Source organism: Siphateles boraxobius, unplaced genomic scaffold (genome assembly GCF_051911475.1).
Source record: "Siphateles boraxobius isolate OS27281-9 unplaced genomic scaffold, OSU_SipBor_1 66, whole genome shotgun sequence".
Classification (NCBI taxonomy): domain Eukaryota; kingdom Metazoa; phylum Chordata; class Actinopteri; order Cypriniformes; family Leuciscidae; genus Siphateles; species Siphateles boraxobius.
This window is the reverse complement of record NW_027509193.1, coordinates 10,357,473-10,375,026: the sequence shown is the minus strand read 5'-3', so window position 1 is coordinate 10,375,026 and position 17,554 is coordinate 10,357,473. Positions and strand designations below refer to the sequence as shown.

Sequence of the window (17,554 nt, the reverse complement as noted above, 5' to 3'; positions counted from 1 at the left end):
TACTCAGTCATATCATATGATTTTCTCTCTTTGGAACACACAAGGAGTAATTCTGCAGGTTTGGCTGCTTTTGAAGCCCAACAGGCCCCAATCATTTTCATTAAATGCAGTAGAGCAGCCGGAACATTCGGATAAATGTCTCCTTTTGTGTTCCACAGAAGACAGAAAGTCATGCAGGTTTGGAATAACGTGAGGTAAGTTAATGACGACAGAATGTTACATTTTGGATGAAATAATGGACCATGGGATAATAAATAACAGTTGCTCAGTTCTAGATTAGGTGCTTTTCCAATCTTGTATTCTGTATTTAAAGGGTAACTAAACCCTAAAACAACTTTTTTAGTTAATGATCTGTAAGACTGGGGCTTTATTAGTGCTGTTCATTGATTCAAGTCCATTTTTTTACATTTGAGTTTAAAGTGTTTTAATTCTACAATATATGGTGTAAAAACGTCTGACTGCTGCCCTCTTCAGTTTAATGGTGGCTAGTGCCGTTGAATTTTCCTATTGGAAGTTGTTTCCCCGTGTGACGTAAGCAGGCACCAGCTCACCACGCCCTTGGCATAGGCTCAGCCCCTGGCATAAAAACATCTTGTTCCGTCAAAACCACTGTAGCGAGTCAGGAGTTGGAATTGCGAGTATTGAAAACGATCAGGATAGCGTATATTAGCATCTAGTTAGCATATAGTTATTTTGATTATTTTGTGTAGCCTAGGTAGGTAATTAGCATAGTTGTTAGTGTGTAATTGTTAGAAGCAGTTAGTTAGTAGCATAGTATTGCATCAGTTAGGATAGCTTCAAGTTAGCGTAGGTTTTTAGCATTAGCTTTAACTGTATTTAGTACAGTGGTTAGGATGGGACGTAAATGTAGTGTTCCTGGTTGCGACAGCACTGCTCGCGCTGAAAGGCGACGCAGTGCCAAACGCTGCTCCTCCTGCATGGACTCCACCACCGCAGCGGCGTCTTGATGTGAGTGAGCATATATTTTTAATCACAATTTATGTTCCTTCCTATTAAGCTAAAGTTAACCCTCTGGGGTCGACAAACGCGCCAGGGCGCGTCTCAGTGAACTTTTTTTCTGGAGCACGTCTCTAAACTTAAACAAAACTCAGCGAATACTAGTCACACAGGCATAAGCAATATATCTGTATAAACATTTACGTCTCGGCTATTAAATTATCTAATTCAAAACTAAAACAAATATTCTCTGTTTATGTAATCTGTAGGAAAAGATGGAGATGTCAGTCGTTCTCATGGCAACACATTTTTATCTGCTAGTGTGAACATGCCTACAGAGAGCGGGCGCTATTGAAACGCGGGTCTCTGGTGTGCCCCCCCACGCTCAGCCCCACCCATGGTTGGTCCCCTCTATCTCCACTGGGCTCTGCCTACTTTTCCAGCATTTTTCGAATATTGCCAGTGGGTGGAGTCAGGCTCTGACCAGGGGTTGAGTTACCCTTTAAACAAACAGTCCAATTAAAAACAGTGTATCTAAAAGGCAACTCAAAGAAGTTGGCAAAAATCTGTGCAAAAGAAGTACATTGAAGTCTGCCAAGCAGGAGGAAGCATGCTGACCTCATAGCAAGATCTAACATGAAGGACATTTTCAACTGAGTAGTGCAGATAAAAGAATAGATAAAAGTCAAACTGCATCATGAAACATTGTCTTATGCATTGTAATATTTTTGTGAATTACTTCTACAACTATATTACAAATAATTCAACACATTATTGCACATTTGTGACTCCTTTGAGACTTGTGGTGTTGTGCTTAATAAAGTCAAGAACATACCCTTCTCTGTCCACCCCGAGGAACATGTCCAATGTTCTCCAGAGATCCAACCTTTGACTGGGCTTTGAAATCCAACTTCTCAGATTTGATCTCCACATTTCCACCTCCTAAAATACAGATAAAAGTTTAAAACATCTGTAGAAATCTTGAAAAAAGTAAATAAATAAGGCTATCAGTCACATAGAAATTAAAAAGTAATTATATTATTTTATAGTACAGTGATAAAGGCTATGTTGATTGGCATTGCATTATAAATATGCATTATCCTTATGAAAATACCCATGATGTCTTGAAGAACACAGATAAACCATAATACTGTTGCACGGTGTGTAAATTCTCTTTATGTTTAATAAGTCAAAATGTCTCTATCCGCGTTTTATTCTGCTACATCGATCACTGTATATCTTTGTCAACATTATGGATTTCCTGGATCGTCCTAAGTTTTATTACTCTTACGGGTCTCACTTGTGGACTTTCTGCACGAGGGCACCCTCCAATGTCGAGTACGATTGACGCATAATTAATTGTGAGAGTTTAGCGCTCCATAATGCTCACATCGTCCTATTTTGGATAAAAATAGAAAAAATACTGCACTATACTATGAAGAAAACGTACAATAATCCATACGTTTTTTATCTGAATGAGCACAGTTTTGGACTAAAAGCCTAGAGGGATGTAAAACACAGAAAGGCGTCAGCAGTTAACAGTTCAAATGGGTTTTATTTGAAATATTACGATTATCGCCAATACCCGTATATTGCGACACCCGCAATTAACACTATAATAATATTTCATTTTTAAATATCATGGTTATCGTGAATATCACGACACCCCTAATCTGACTGAAATCTTACCCGGTTTGTGGCGAATGTTGTCCTTGGAGCCACACTTTGCTTGGACGTTGCTTAAGTCAATCTTTTTGTGCACTATCTGAACCTGAAGCATGAGGAACAGATAAGAGTCAGTCATCAACCAGAGGGAATGAACCGCACGCTCAGGCACCTGAGGAGCTGATGATCTGGAGTAGGAAAATGGCCATTAATCACAACAGCAGAGTTCAAGGGACAGAGAAGAAACTTGCTTCCACTGATAGGCCACCACAAAATTTGGTGATTACTATCTATCTGAATACGTCATAGAGGGCATTTACACTTGGTCTTTTCATGATCAGAAGTAAAAATGTGTAAATACTTTCTCAAATAAGATTCAAAACAGAGAAAATTTCCCCTCTGTCCCAGATGCTGAGTCAGAAAAGAGATTCACGAAATATATGCATCGCTCATACAGTTACAGAGGGAAGAGAATGTAATGCAAAAACATGTTATTTACTAAGACAAAAATACAGATATATCTACATTTACATCTGAAGGCAATACCAGTGCTTGTAAGGCAAGAAAACAACATTTTTGGTAAAATGATCCTGAGGGGGAAAAGAAAAGAAAAAAGTAGCACACCCAAGGATGATATTATCTAGTCTGGATAGAGTCATTAGTCAAAAACAATTGCAAAAAAGTGTGAGAAGAAATGAAGGATTTGAATATGCTTTTCAAGCATTGTAATAACGTACGTGCACAGATTCAAGCAGTCAAGTGAAGATCCATATCCCTTGGAGTTTATTCTGCATATCTGACTACCTGAGACCCCTAACAATCTTCACCATGCATGCAAACTGCACAGCAGCACATCTGCAATGCAGCAACACTAGTCAGCAATACAGGTGCATCACATGGAGGAACCAAGAAGAACCAAATGCATTGCCTGTGAAGGAATGCTGCAGGCCCTGAACTAGCTAACCCTTCATGAAACTCTGGCTTCAGCTATGAGCTGTGCTTTTAGAAGCCAGAGTCTGTTTACATTGTAATGGTTTATTTTAGTAGTGACCTTTTACAAACATGATCAAAACAAGGGCTCAAGATATATATATATATATATATATATATATATACTAAACTATTTACATGTATGTAATGTGAATGTTTAGGCTTGGTAGTACATTTTAAAAACAGTATTTTGTCTAATCTCTTAATCTAGTTTATTCTAACAGTTTAAAAATAGAAACAATTAACACTGTCTTTTTTGACTGTGTGGGTGTTTGGAAGATAATACTTGACTTGTTGATGGAGAGCTACTTAAAAGCTTTGACTGGGTAATGGGTATTTGTGTCAGGGTTTCATTCGTTACAAGAGGTGAATATTGACATTGAGTGTGCAGAACTGTCTTTGAGAGATTAACATACTTTAAACTGTTATAAATATGCAGCAGTCATAGTCAAAGCTTGAGGTTTTTAAATCGCTAATTTTTGAGAATTTCAAAACAGATCAAGTAGAATTACTCGTCTAACTTAAACAGCAATTGGAGCGATATCCTGAGAGAACTGTTCCAATTCATAAATCATTTTACAGGATATGTCATATACATTTTGTGTGTGGAGGGGCCGATTTTCAAACAGAAACACAGCTGAATTATAACACTATATTTGGTTGTTCTTCAATTTATCATTTTCTACATTATTTTACAACTATATCTAGTGTTAACTGCTTCTGAATACACTATTTGTCTGAGCGAGTTCTAACCCTACCATTTACTCGCATTACCACCTCCAGGAATATGCTTGATATTTTCTTTGGATCCACATCTAGACTGAACATTAGACAAGTCGATCTTCTTATGAATAATATCCACATGGAAAAGGACAAGGAGAGTCAAGGGCTGTGCCGGTAAACTTGACAACCTCACCACCGCGTTTGTAAAGCACCACCGCGGTGACCAAGTAGCACCAGCGGTGGTCCACCAAAACACATTTTGTTGTATGTGAATGCTGTTTTACATGAATATTATGACAGGAGTGAAGCACAAAGCTTTGTTTACAAAATAAATAATAGGTTAGCAATTAAATGCTATATCGAAGCCATGGAAACATTTGGATTCATGACGAATGAGAGAGTTGTGCGTAAGCCCATAAATTTAAGCTTTGTCTGCTTTTGCAATCTGGTCACCCGATTATCAGCGAATTTAACAATATTCCATTAGTTATTCCACTGGACAAGGAATTTCTTGTTATACTTGGTAAAGCGCGACAGGTTTATTTATAAAGCACGTTTCACACGCACGGGTGATTTTAGTTTCGCTTTCTCAGGCAGCGCAAAATCAAACATAGCCTAAATGCCTTGCCCTTGTGGAAGATAAAATTTGCTCTTCAGAGCCTTTACAACAAGTAGAAAACATGAAGATATCAGAAAAGAAATCGATGGTCTCTTTCCTGCTCGTGTCCCACATCCCTCTCAAAGCGCAGAGCGGTAGGCTATATCACGTGTCTTTGTGTGGAAATATAAAATGAATGTTTTTAAATATTTAACTTTACTATATTATTTAAGTTAAAGCTCCAGTAGGTAGCTTTTGTAAACAAATATTTGTTAAAACTCTCATTATGTCCTGAAAGTAGAATATGAGACAGATAATCTGTGGAAAAAATCAAGCTCCTCTGGCTCCTCCCTGTGGTCCTACTGCCATTTGCAGAAATACACCGCTCCTGGTCAGAAACAACCAATCAGAGCCAGGAGGAATGTCTTAGCAGTGTCAATCGCGCTCGTGTACGCGCTGTTCACCCCTCTCTTGCACAGCGCGAGCGCGTACCGTCGTTCGTGACTCTCCTGTTCGAACTTGTTCATCCAAATGAACGAATCTTTTTTCGAGTCATTTCGTTCATTCAACGAACGAATGACTCGAAAAAAGATTTGTTCATTTTGAACGAGTCTTTTTCGGAGTCATTTCGTTCATTCAACGAACGAATGACTCGAAAAAAGATTTGTTCGTTCGGATGAACGAGTTCGAACAGGATCACGAACATGCATCACAGAACAGAGCAAGGCGAGCATTTGTGCTTATAAAACTTAAAGTTTTTTATTTATTTTTGAAATGACTAATCGTTTCACTAGATAAGACCCTTATTCATCGTCTGGTATCGTTTAAAGCCCTTTGAAGCTGCACTGAAACTGTCATTTGGTCCTCGAAACATTTGTGTCCTATTGAAGTCCATTATATGGAGAAAAAGCCTGGAATGTTTTCATCAAAAACCTTAATTTCTTTTCGACTGAAGAAAGAAAGACATGGACATCTTGGATGACATGGGGGTGAGTAAATTATCAGCAAAAGTTTTTTTTTAAAGTGAACTAATCCTTTAACGTTATCTTAGCTATAACTTATAGAAAGAGTGCAACCTTATAAAGTTACATGTATTGCAAAATACATGATGATTTGAGGACCAAGTTTGTAGTCAAAGTATGGGCAGGCCATTGTCAATGTAAAGCAAATTGTTGATGTTTCGTCCCTATTAGTCAATTTTCCATAACTGTTTATAATCCGCCGTCATCGGTGGTCCTGCTTACTAGCCTGCGCGTTCACGGCAGGCTCCGCTGTGGGGGAGGAGCTGTGGAGGGAGGGCTGTAGCGTAGCAGAGAGCAAAGGGGTTGGACCTGTAAGTTGTGCTTGTTCAAATTTTCAGGCTAAGTCAACATTTTCGCAAAACTCCCTACTGCAGCTTTAATATTATTTACTGATATTTATTTCAATGCTTTACAGGTTTTAGTGTGTTGTTTCATTGACGGAAGTGCTCAAATAAACACGCATGTCTGTTACGAAATGGATGTTTGAGCCTCGTTTATCATTATCATTTTATTTGAAAATGTATTTAATTGAGGTGTATAGGCCTATATATATATATATATATATATATATATACATATACACACACACACACACACACAACACCACCGAACCACCGCCAGTGGTTGGTTCCTTACTTTGTTTTGTGGTAAAAAGCTGCCACCGTTACAGCCACCTAGTCAAGAGTGCTAACCTGATGCTTTGAATTGAACTGCAGATCCCAGGTTTTGCAAAGGGGTTTGCTCTACTGTTAAAGACAGTTTTCTTTTCTGTTGACGTTCTTCCAATTTACAACCAACTTTTCCTAACATGGATTAGCTTGATTTTGGGATTTTCTGTCAAGTATCTTCCAGAATCCAAATATACATTGAACATCTCCACTCAAATATCTATGATGATTGGCCTACTTTCACTTCAGTCTTTTAAATCCGCACTAAATGCGTCCCAACCAGCTGGTTTTGTTTTCAGACCTTCCAGACGTTTGATTTTACCAGTTAAAAAACATGTTGTCAAACATGCATGACAGAATTACCTTCCCGCCTCCAGGTTGGTGTTTGATGTTCTCAGTGGAGCCGATCTTGGACTTGATGTTCTTCAGGTCCGGCATAGGTGCAACAGGAGCGATCGGGGCGCGAGATCTCAATGAACCAGGTGATTTGGGAGGGGTGCGTACCACCGCTACTTTCTTCACCTGCTGTCCAGGGGTGGAGGACCGACTGGCCGGGCTGCTGCAACCACTACGGTCTGGGGTTTTAGGTGAGTCAGCTGACGGTGAAAAACAGCAAAAGACCAGAATATTTTCTTCTGTTTTTGCTCTTTTGATTTTTTTTACTCTGTGGTTAAATAGCCTAAAGGAAAAGTTTTCACCTTCCAGCCTTTCTTTGGCATGTTAATATGTAACCGCTTTCATTACGTTTTGTGGATTTTATTATTTCAGCAGTGCAGGTTTTTGGCAGGACCAACAGTATTTTACAGTAAAACTTTTGATTGGCTCCCGCACAAAAGAGCCCTTTTTTTACCTCTTTCAATGGACCCTGGTCCTGTCCTTCGCTGCTCCATCCGTGAAGCAGCTGTATTTCACAAATCAAAGTGGTACAAATCAGTCATGCAAATTCTCTATAAATAGAGAATCATTCCTTTGGGGTTTCCCAACCCATTTCTAGTAGGCAAACATTCTGTACTCCCTGAACACAAGTTAAAGGGTTAGTTCTGTTATCATTTACTCTTATATTGTTCCAAACCTGTATTAGTTTGTTTTTAGTTTTTTCTTCTGTTGAACACAAAAGAAGATATTTTGAAGAATGTCGGTAACCAGATAGTTGATGTAGCCGTTGAATTCCATAGTAGGAAAAAATAACTATGAAAGGCAATGGCTACTGTCAACTGTCTGGTTACCAACATTCTTTCAAATATATATTTTTTTGTGTTCAACAGAAGTAATAAACTCATACAGGTTTGAAAAAACATAAGGGTGAGTAAATGATCACAGAATTTCCCTTTAAGTGGTGCACAGTGAAATGACAGGAAGGTGAGCTGACTTTTGCAGTTTGCCATGCAGTGGATACACTGGACCACATATACTTGCTTATGAATTTATAATTAGTGCACTTTTGTTTGCATACAGCGACACTGAATGTGGATTGGGCTTCTGCCATGGGAGAATGCATTTAAAAAGCAAAATTTCTTATAAATTTGTTGAGACTACGTTGCCTGAAAGTGCTTGGCTCAAATAATAACATTTTTGTTTCCCTCTCAAACGGTCAGAAAGGGGAATTAAATGTTGAGTCACCAAGTATCCTTCCTTTTCATGGTACTAAATAAAGATTATTGTAGGGATCTTGAAAAGATGCTTCTAAAAATCATTTACCAGGCATTTTGATGCCAACTCCTTGAGGTTTGGCACCCACTGTCTTCGTCTTCGCATCTCCAGCCTAAATATGGACAATTAAAGCAAGAATCAGCTAATAGTGAATCTCTTACTCTTTAGAATTATATCACAATTTAAAAGCAATAATACACCAAAACATTACAGTAAAATACATTCATTAACTTCTCTTTCTGCTCTAGTAATAAGGATGTTGACGTTGTGAAGTATCTCAGGTGCCATAAAGTGAACCGCCTTCATGTTCATAAACAACCCTACTAACATAGGCTTTTTCTTGCAGAACAGAGGCTCTTGGCTGATGGTTAGGGATGTGCGGAAGTACTCACCGTGGCCCTGAACTCTCTTGCTCCTGGACTGTTGGGTGTTTTTACAGAGTTTGCAGAGCCTGGACTGCTAAAGCAACACAGTGGAGTTGAGGAGGCTGAGGGCTTTTTGCTGGGGATGCCTGAGACTGAAGACCCACTTTGGGGGGCAGAAGTGGGTCTTGCTTTTGCATGCAGGGTTGTGGTGGGTATCTTATGTTTTTTGTTTGAGAGGGTGATGGAGATAAAAAAAAAATTTAAAAAAAAGTAAAACATGGGTAAAAAGCAATCAGTAAATTACCTGAAATTTAAAAAAATACTAAAAATGTGTTTAAAAATAAAACAAAAATACCAAATAAGATGCTAAACTAAAATTGAAGATGATTTAGTTTTTAGAAATTTAAAGGAAATTAAGTGTAAACAAAAATTAACTTATGAAACTGTGACTCCTCTCAGTAGTGGTGTATTTTAACTAATCTGGCTAGAGCTGTTTTTCAGACGAACCATAATATCACCCGTGATAACTGTACCTTTTTTTCAGGAGTTGCCCCAACTCCAGCCTTGGCTGTAAGAAAGGAAGGAACAGTAAGTGCAAGCTCATACTGTACATTGATGGTTTTAATTGTCTGAAATCAAGACTTGTTTATAAATATGTCGATCTACTTGATTCAAAGAAGGAAAGTTGTTGTTGATGTGTCTTTACTTCAGTACTCAATGCGATATATCAGGTGTGATGTTGAGAGTCCTGTTCCCAAAAGCACAGATTCCTGTGTTTCAGTTTTTATGTTTGTTTATGATAAACATTCAGAAACAAACATTTATTACAAAATGGAAATTCTGTCATTGTTTACTCACGCTCATGTTGTTCCCAACCTGAAAAAGTTTATTTCTTTTGTAAAATACGGAAGTATATTCCAAGTTTTCTGAAGCCATTCTAGAGCTTTATAGAAACAGACCAAAATATAATTTAAATCTCACATTCTTGGTGGATTTTTTTTTTTATCAGAGTTCATGGGGGAATTTGTTTAGTTGTGATCTCTTATTCACATTTTAAATTAACTGATAAATCCAGTTTATTAACACAAAAAAATGTAATGTTAACTTGTCTGGTTCTTGATTTCAGCTCTCACAATTATCTGTTTGCTATGGTAAATAGTCCACTGGACAGATGTGAAGATATTCCTTGTACACAGTCACATGGGTTTGGTATAACAGGAGGGTGAGGAAAATTATGACAAAATTACAAGGACCTTTTTTTGCATCAATTGATTTGTACAGGACCTCGTTTTATTATGACAAAACGCAAAGAATTAAGAATGTTTTAACCTTGTACAGGGAAACAACAGTAGATTTAGTTTTTCCTGGAGTAAATTGGTGTGTTTGCAAGGCAGCAAAAGAGTAGTGTTAAAGTTTTAGCTTAGGGTTTAAGCTATGAAGCCGTCTAAATAAAATGCACAATCAGAGCTGTCATTGTTGTTGACATAATGAATGGTCTTGTTTTCTTTTGCCTTTGCACAACAAAAATCAACACCAATTGACACTTTCTCCACAGTTGCTCAAGCTGATTAAATAACCATAGGTAAAAGAAATCCAATTACAATTCAGTATACAAGTTTATGCAAGACAGAAGATCCGTTGCAATTCAGAATGCAAATATTAGAATGTCATCATATAAAAAAATATATATATATAATTTTGTCTTATTTCTTTATTAATCTCTTAAATTGTATTTATGTATTTACTTGTTTATTTATTGGTTTATTTCTAAATTTAATTTTTTTTTTAAAAAGGTAGATGGCTAAAATATAGACAAAAATTATGGAGAAGTGCAGAATGATTCATGAATATCAATATAGTGTTGCCTTGCATGCACCTAACTTAGATTTCTGAGCGTCAAAAGATTGCCTTAAGACGGTTTGCAACAATAAATGTTTCACATTTTTGAGCTTGTCTGATCTTTTTGTAGGAGATGTTCGCACAGCTGTGGGAGACATTTAGAGGACGCTTGTCTTGAACCCAGCAGCAAATGCTGACCTTCTCCTTTCAGTATGTGTTATATTCAACCCCATCTGCATGGGCCTCTGGGTCCAATTGGCTGTTTAATAAAATGGACATATTGGAAAGGAGTAGGCCCACAAAGGTTATGCACAGTTCTGTGAGTGATACATTCAACACACATCATGCACAGGTGACATGCAATACAGAGGGACAGGTGAAAACTGTGCCAGCAATAACAGTCAATCAATGCAGTTAGTCACAGACAAAAGCAGAATAACACTGACCACACACAGAGAGGGAATGAGAAGAGAGAGACACACAGGGCACAAAGGATCAAGAGAGAGAGAGAGATTTTGTGGCTACAAGCAGCCCATTTCTTCAACCGAACACGTTCGTTTCGTTGTGTACGCTTATAAGAAAGGGTGCTGCGTAGTTCTAATCTACTATAAACAAGAAAAGGAAAGGAGAAATAAAAAGATTTGTGTGGGGTTTGGAGGAACAGAACGGAAAACAGACCTTTGGATGGGACACTTGCTTTTCTGGCCGGAGCAGCATCTTTAGAGGGGGTTTTCTGAAGTTTAGGAGCAGTTTTGGGGGAAGGAGCGGCAGCGGCTGTAGTGACGGGTTTCTTAGTTTTTTTGGCAGGAGCTTCTTTGACAGGATCTACTTGGCTTGGTGCTTTTGTGGGCATTACTTGGGCACTGGGCTTAACGGCATCTTTAGTTTTGGCAGCATCAGGTTTAGGTTTGGCAATGGATTCTGGTGAGGCAACAGACTGGACCATATCAATGCGATCATTATTGCTGGTCTCCAAGTATTTCTCCTGCTTGATCTCTTTTACTTCTTTAGGTTCTCTATGTTCCTCTGCCTTAGGCTCCATCTTGGGTGCAGCATCTTCTTGGGAAACAGGAGGAATGGTGGTCTCATCTTCTTCATGTTCTGGTTCTGGCAACTCTACTTCCTCTTCTTCTTCCCGAGCATCCGTTTGGAAGTCTGTAAGAGATGATTCCTCTTGGGTAGGGTCGGCGGCAGCACTGGGAGAAAGAGGTGAGCCTGGATCCACCCTGCATGAGTCGGGGCTCTTGCTTTCCGGCGGCGTTTTGTCAGAGCTGCACTCCCAGCCCACAGGACCACTCTGATGATTGGGATCCTGAGGTTCTGTGTAGTCAAACGATAGGCCACGTTTTTTAGCTTCCTCTGGGGTCATGGGAAGATGGGTAGGGATTTCATGTTCATTGTAGTCTTTCTGGGTTGTCAAGTCTGGGGTCACAGAACTGTGCACCAAGGAAACTCCTGTTTCTTCCTCTTCTTTGTCGCTAACTTCCTCTTTGTCCTCTTCTTTATCCTCTTTCATGTTGATAGCACTTATAGGTGCTTCTTCCACACCGAAAGAACCAGAAAATCTCTCAGACTTTTCTTTTTCATTCTCTTCTTTCACCTCCTCAGATCCACTAGAACTATGATGGTCGGAGATCTTATCCGATGGACTCCTTATCACCTGACTGTCAAAGCCTGTGATTCCTGAACCCAAACCATCAGCTAGGGTTGTTGGCAATGGATGTGGGGACATTGGTGATTCCCGTGGGCTGACAGAGCTCTCTCTTTCCCCATTCTCCTGCTCTCCATCCCTATCCACTGATGCCGCACTGCTCCGGCCACTCTCTGGCGGACTTCCGGGTGTTAACTCTTCTGATGACGTGGAAGGCAGAATGATAGGAACAGCCACAGACAACACTGCAGAATTAGCAACACTCAACCACCCTCTCTCTACAGTCAACATTAGAAGCAGAGAAAGAAAAGGAATCAAGGAACTGAAAGGAACTAAAAGCACAGAACCACGTAAGGAGCCCGAACACAACACAAAAGACAAGTTTCTGTTCCCTTTCAAGGGAACTCGAGCTGCGTTGAGACGCGGTGGGAACGCTCTGCATGATTGCGTCGTGAAGCACGTGTATAATCAGTCCAATGGAAGAACGAGACGTCACCGGCGGTGACGTCATAGACCAGGAAGCTACAAAGCACACCAGAAATCAGACCGCGACAGCTTCTGTTGCCTTCAGCAAGCGCTCTCTGTATACTGTCCTTGTCTATTTATTGTTGTCTGTCACAAGCACATTATCTATCTATATATATATATATATATTATGGCGAAACAAGAATTCAAGCGTTGTGTTGTCCCTTGCCCTCGTTTCATCACGGGTGGGGACACACATCAGCTTTGTGTTGCTTGTTTGGGAGTGGAGCATGCCCAGTCAGTTCTCGAGGGAGCTGACTGTGAGCATTGCGAGAAGCTGTCCGTGAGGACGCTCCGCTCTCGCCGGGCGTTCTTTGAGGAGGACGGTTCGGTTCGCGCTCCCCGGGGTGCGGGTCCCGCTGCTGCCGAGGCACAGCGAAGGCTTTCATCTTGGGGTTCGCATATGGATCTAGTAGCGGGGCTTGAGACGGGCCCAGCCCTTTCTCAACCCTTACCTGCTGGATCCGGTGCCTCTGCCCAGGAAGGAGCCCGCGCTGCGGCTTCTCCTTCCCAGGTTGGGGCACCATTGTTGCGGCTATCCAGTTCTGAGGATCTGGATGTCGTCAGTGTTGATATGGGGGATGTTGAGTTTTCGCCAGCTCATGCCTCCGATAATGATGAGGAGCTTATGGAGGTTTTATCTCGTGCTGTAGCTAGATTAAATATTGAATGGCCAGCCGATGATTCTTTGAGTGTTACTAGAAAAAGTTTATTAGATGAAAGATTTTTACCATCTAAAACACAGCCTCCACGTCCGGGACTCCCGTTTTTTCCCGATCTCCACAATGAGGTTTCGAGATCGTGGAATAAACCGGCGTCATTCAGAGTATTTAACCCACAAACTTCCTGTTACAGTAATGTTTTGGGTGCATCTGATTATGGTTATGTTAAGGTGCCTCGGGCTGAAGAGACGCTCGCGAGCTATCTCTCTCCCGAGTCATCGTCATCATTAAAAACCAAGCCATTAAAATCTACATCTTCGCTGGTGGGTAAAGCTTATTCGGCAGCAGGTCAGGCTGCGTCATGTCTGCACACTATGTCTATACTGCAGGCATACCAGGCTGATCTGCTGAAGGATATCGATGAACGTGAGGAAGTCAGGGCTGACGCAATTCGAGAATTGCGTCGCGCAACAGACCTGTCTCTCCGGGCCACCAAGGAGACGGCCAAATCAGTGGGCCGTTCTATGGCAGCCCTGGTGGCCACGGAGCGGCATCTTTGGTTAAATCTGTCTGATATAAAGGATAAAGATAGGTCTGTTCTTCTGGACGCGCCACTGTCACCTTCAAGTTTGTTCGGCGACGCTATCAACTGTGTCGTCGATAGGTTTCAAGAAACGAAAAAATAATCGGCTGCGTTCCAGAGGTTTCTTCCTCGACGTTTCAATATCCCCGAGACTGCTGGGCGAAAAATGATTATTAAATCCGAGCAGTCTCATCCGAGTACAAGCTCCTCACAGCACAGAGTGCATCAAAAACAGAGCGTCGCCACTCGGGCTCCTCCACAATCTGGGGAATCTGGGTGGCGGTCGCAGTCCAGGCCAGCTAGGGGTAGGCAAGATCTGAGGACTGTCATCTCTAAGAAGGCTTGGGCTAAGAAGAAGTCCTGACGCCCAAGGCGTCAGGCTTCTGAGGGTGGTCCCCTCCGAGGAGGGACGATTTCGAGAAATCGTTCATCCTCGGCACCCTCTGGGGGGCGATTCTCTGAGGAGAGTCGCAGCGCTGCCACATCGGTTGTTCCCTGCCGGTTCGCCGCTTCAGGGCACCGAGGTGTCAGCGTCCCCATACGATTCTCCGAGGAGGATCGTAGAACGGTCAGTTCGGTTGTTCCCTGCCGGTTCGCTGCTTCAGGGCACCGAAATGTCCGTACAACCGAATCCCGAGGCCAGTCTCGAGAGACTGGTCCCCTTAGTAGAATTTCTGGCAGCGTGGAAACTACTGCCAAATATTTCTCAGTGGGTCCTGCATATAATAGAAAAGGGTTACAGAATTCAGTTCGGTTCTCGTCCGCCCAGATTTCAAGGGGTCCTTCCCACAGTGGTGGACCCAAGGCAGGCTCGGGTCATGGAACTAGAAGTACTGACGCTTCTGCAAAAAGGGGCTATAGAAAGGGTTTCTCCTCCCAGCAGAGAGTCAGGGTTTTACAGCCGTTACTTCATCGTTCCCAAGAAGGATGGGGGGTTGCGTCCTATTCTAGATCTGCGTCAGTTAAACAGCAGAGTTCAGAAACTCAAGTTCAAGATGCTTACACTCAAACAGATTGTATCACAGATTCAGTCCGAGGACTGGTTTGTCACAATAGACTTGAAGGACGCTTACTTTCATGTATCCATTCATCCTCATCACAGGAAGTTCCTGAGGTTTGCTTTCGGGGGCGAAGCATACCAATATCGGGTCCTTCCATTCGGCCTAGGTTTATCACCCCGCACCTTTACGAAATGCGTGGATGCAGCGCTGGCTCCTCTGAGACTCCAGGGCATTCGCGTATTAAACTATATCGACGACTGGTTGATCCTGGCTCGTTCCGAGCAGTTGGCAGTTCGGCATCGAGATGTCGTTCTGTCTCACTTAAAAAGGTTGGGGTTGCGGCTAAACACCAAGAAGAGTGTGCTCCTCCCAGCCCAGAGGACCAAGACCCTTCAAGACCGTTTCTCTGCTGGATTATCTCCCTCCACCTTAAAGGTGTACGTAGCGGCTATATCTGCTTATCGCTCCCCTTTGGGGACTTCTTCTCTTGGGAGAGATCCTCTTATTACTCGTTTTCTCCGTGGTACACTGAGGCTTAGGCCTGCATTGCACTCTAGAGCACCGGCTTGGGATTTGGCCATTGTACTTGAGGGTCTGGCCCTGGCTCCCTTCGAGCCTATTGAAGAGGTTTCAGAGAAGTTCCATACACTAAAAACTCTATTTCTTCTCGCTATTTCTTCTATCAAGAGAATTGGAGATCTGCAAGCCCTGTCGGTGGCTCCTTCATGTTTGGAATTTGCACCTGGTATGGTGAAAGCATTTTTACACCCTAGGCCGGGTTACATTCATAAGGTCCCCACTAATGTGGCGGGCCCTATTGTGCTGCAGGCTTTTTGCCCTCCACCTTTCGTTACCCCAGATCAGGAAGGTCTCAATCTGTTATGTCCCGTTAGGGCTTTGGATGCCTACGTTCACAGAGCTGCCCTGTGGCGTAGATCAGAGCAGTTATTTGTCTGCTTCGGTTCAACCAAGAAAGGTTGCCCTGCATCTAGACAGGTAATGAGCAAGTGGGTAGTTGAGGCTATCTCACTTGCTTATGAAGCGGCCGGACAGCTCTCACCTATGGCTGTCCGCGCCCATTCTACTAGGAGTATGGCTGCCTCTAAGGCTTTAATTTCAGGGGTTTCCCTGCAGGACGTTTGTAATGCGGCAGGCTGGTCCTCACCGCATACATTTGTCAGATTCTACGACCTAGACCTCTCCACTCCCGGGGCTAGGCTGCTTGTTTCTTAGTGTGCGCAAGGACTCCACACAGAACGGGCATTTCTCATTATGGCGTAGTGGACATGGGGTTCCCACCGCGTCTCAACGCAGCTCGAGTTCCCTTGAAAGGGAACGTCTCAGGTTACGTATGTAACCCTGGTTCCATGAGAGGGAACGAGACGCTGCGTTCTCCTGCCATACTTCCTGCATGCCCTGATCGACTTGCTTCAGGCCTTTTCAGAAGCTGTCGCGGTCTGATTTCTGGTGTGCTTTGTAGCTTCCTGGTCTATGACGTTACCGCCGGTGACGTCTCGTTCTTCCATTGGACTGATTATACACGTGCTTCACGACGCAATCACGCAGAGCGTTCCCACCGCGTCTCAACGCAGCGTCTCGTTCCCTCTCAGGGAACCAGGGTTACATACGTAACCTGAGACGTTTTCATGACAAAAGTTAAACAGTCCAAAAATCTGATTTTACACACTAAACTTTGAGTAAAAGGCACTTTTACACATTGCTTGCTAATCTAAATTAGCGAGCAGTAGGTTGCAACATGGATTGTACCAAAGAAATGGGTAACTATATAGTTGGCAAAATGAGGGGTCAATTGGGCTGAAGGGGTTATGGGATCAGTTCTTATAAAAGTGCCTCTTCACTCAATTAATCACAACAAAAACAATCAAAACCAAAAGCATAAAACTGGCCAATCAGACCACAATATTCACAATGACCCACAACATCTCTGTGAGCTTCAGTGTGTAAAGCATTGATGACTGGTAGCAAAATGGCCAATGAAGCAATGAATCAGTGAATTGTCGATTTGCAAGTATCATTTAATACACTGATGGAAACTTTTGCACCTGATCTGAGCAGTAAAAAGCATTGTGCTGTGAATGCATTTAAATAACTTTTAATACATTCATTTATAGCTGTATTTGAAAGCCTCTGTGGTGCAGAACTAATCTGTGGTGGTCATGAGCAAATTTTTTGCATGTAAATTTACTGAACTTTTTTACACTGCAGGTGGATAAGGGGGTGGAGAGCCCACCATACCTTCTCCAGCTCCTGCTGTCCCTCCTGAACAGTCAAAATTGTGAAATCACATGGAAGCAAGTTAAAAGAACAGATGAGATATGAAGAACATTAACAGCCGTACTGGGATTCTTTTGTCCAGTTTGGTAGATTTCCTATTACAAGAAATTCAACAAATATATTGTCTTCTAAACATAATGAATTGTGAATTGAAGTGGCTCGCAGACACGGACAATGCTTATCAACCTATAAATCACAGGAAAAATGCAAAATGTTTTCATTCACTTAACCCTTCCCCTATAGTCTATCATATGAAATAAATGGGGGAGAGTCTGCATTATGTATGACTTGATAGAAATTTGATCTCTCTGGCAGTTCATAAGAAGCATGTTAAGTGAACTTTGTATCAATTAAAGTTGC

The 17,554-nt window shown here is 41.7% G+C and overlaps 1 protein-coding gene across 26 annotated transcripts in view; it reads right to left on the bottom strand.

The window, feature by feature from the left end:
* maptb (microtubule-associated protein tau b) overlaps positions 1 to 17,554 on the bottom strand; it is a 47,649-nt gene that overhangs the window by 4,505 nt on the left and 25,590 nt on the right. For 5 of the 26 annotated variants that reach the window (XM_077212173.1, XM_077212166.1, XM_077212174.1 and 2 more), the window contains 6 exons: positions 11,156 to 12,328; positions 9,172 to 9,206; positions 8,322 to 8,385; positions 6,987 to 7,219; positions 2,647 to 2,728; positions 1,793 to 1,899 (listed from right to left, as the gene is read on the bottom strand). In XM_077212173.1, the coding sequence (XP_077068288.1) occupies positions 1,793 to 1,899; positions 2,647 to 2,728; positions 6,987 to 7,219; positions 8,322 to 8,385; positions 9,172 to 9,206; positions 11,156 to 12,328 (1,694 nt within the window). Of the gene's footprint in view, positions 1 to 1,792; positions 1,900 to 2,646; positions 2,729 to 6,986; positions 7,220 to 7,473; positions 7,525 to 8,321; positions 8,386 to 8,665; positions 8,855 to 9,171; positions 9,207 to 11,155; positions 12,329 to 17,155; positions 17,180 to 17,554 lie in introns of all 26 variants that reach the window. The other 21 variants (XM_077212164.1, XM_077212171.1, XM_077212172.1 and 18 more) reach the window with 7 other exon arrangements.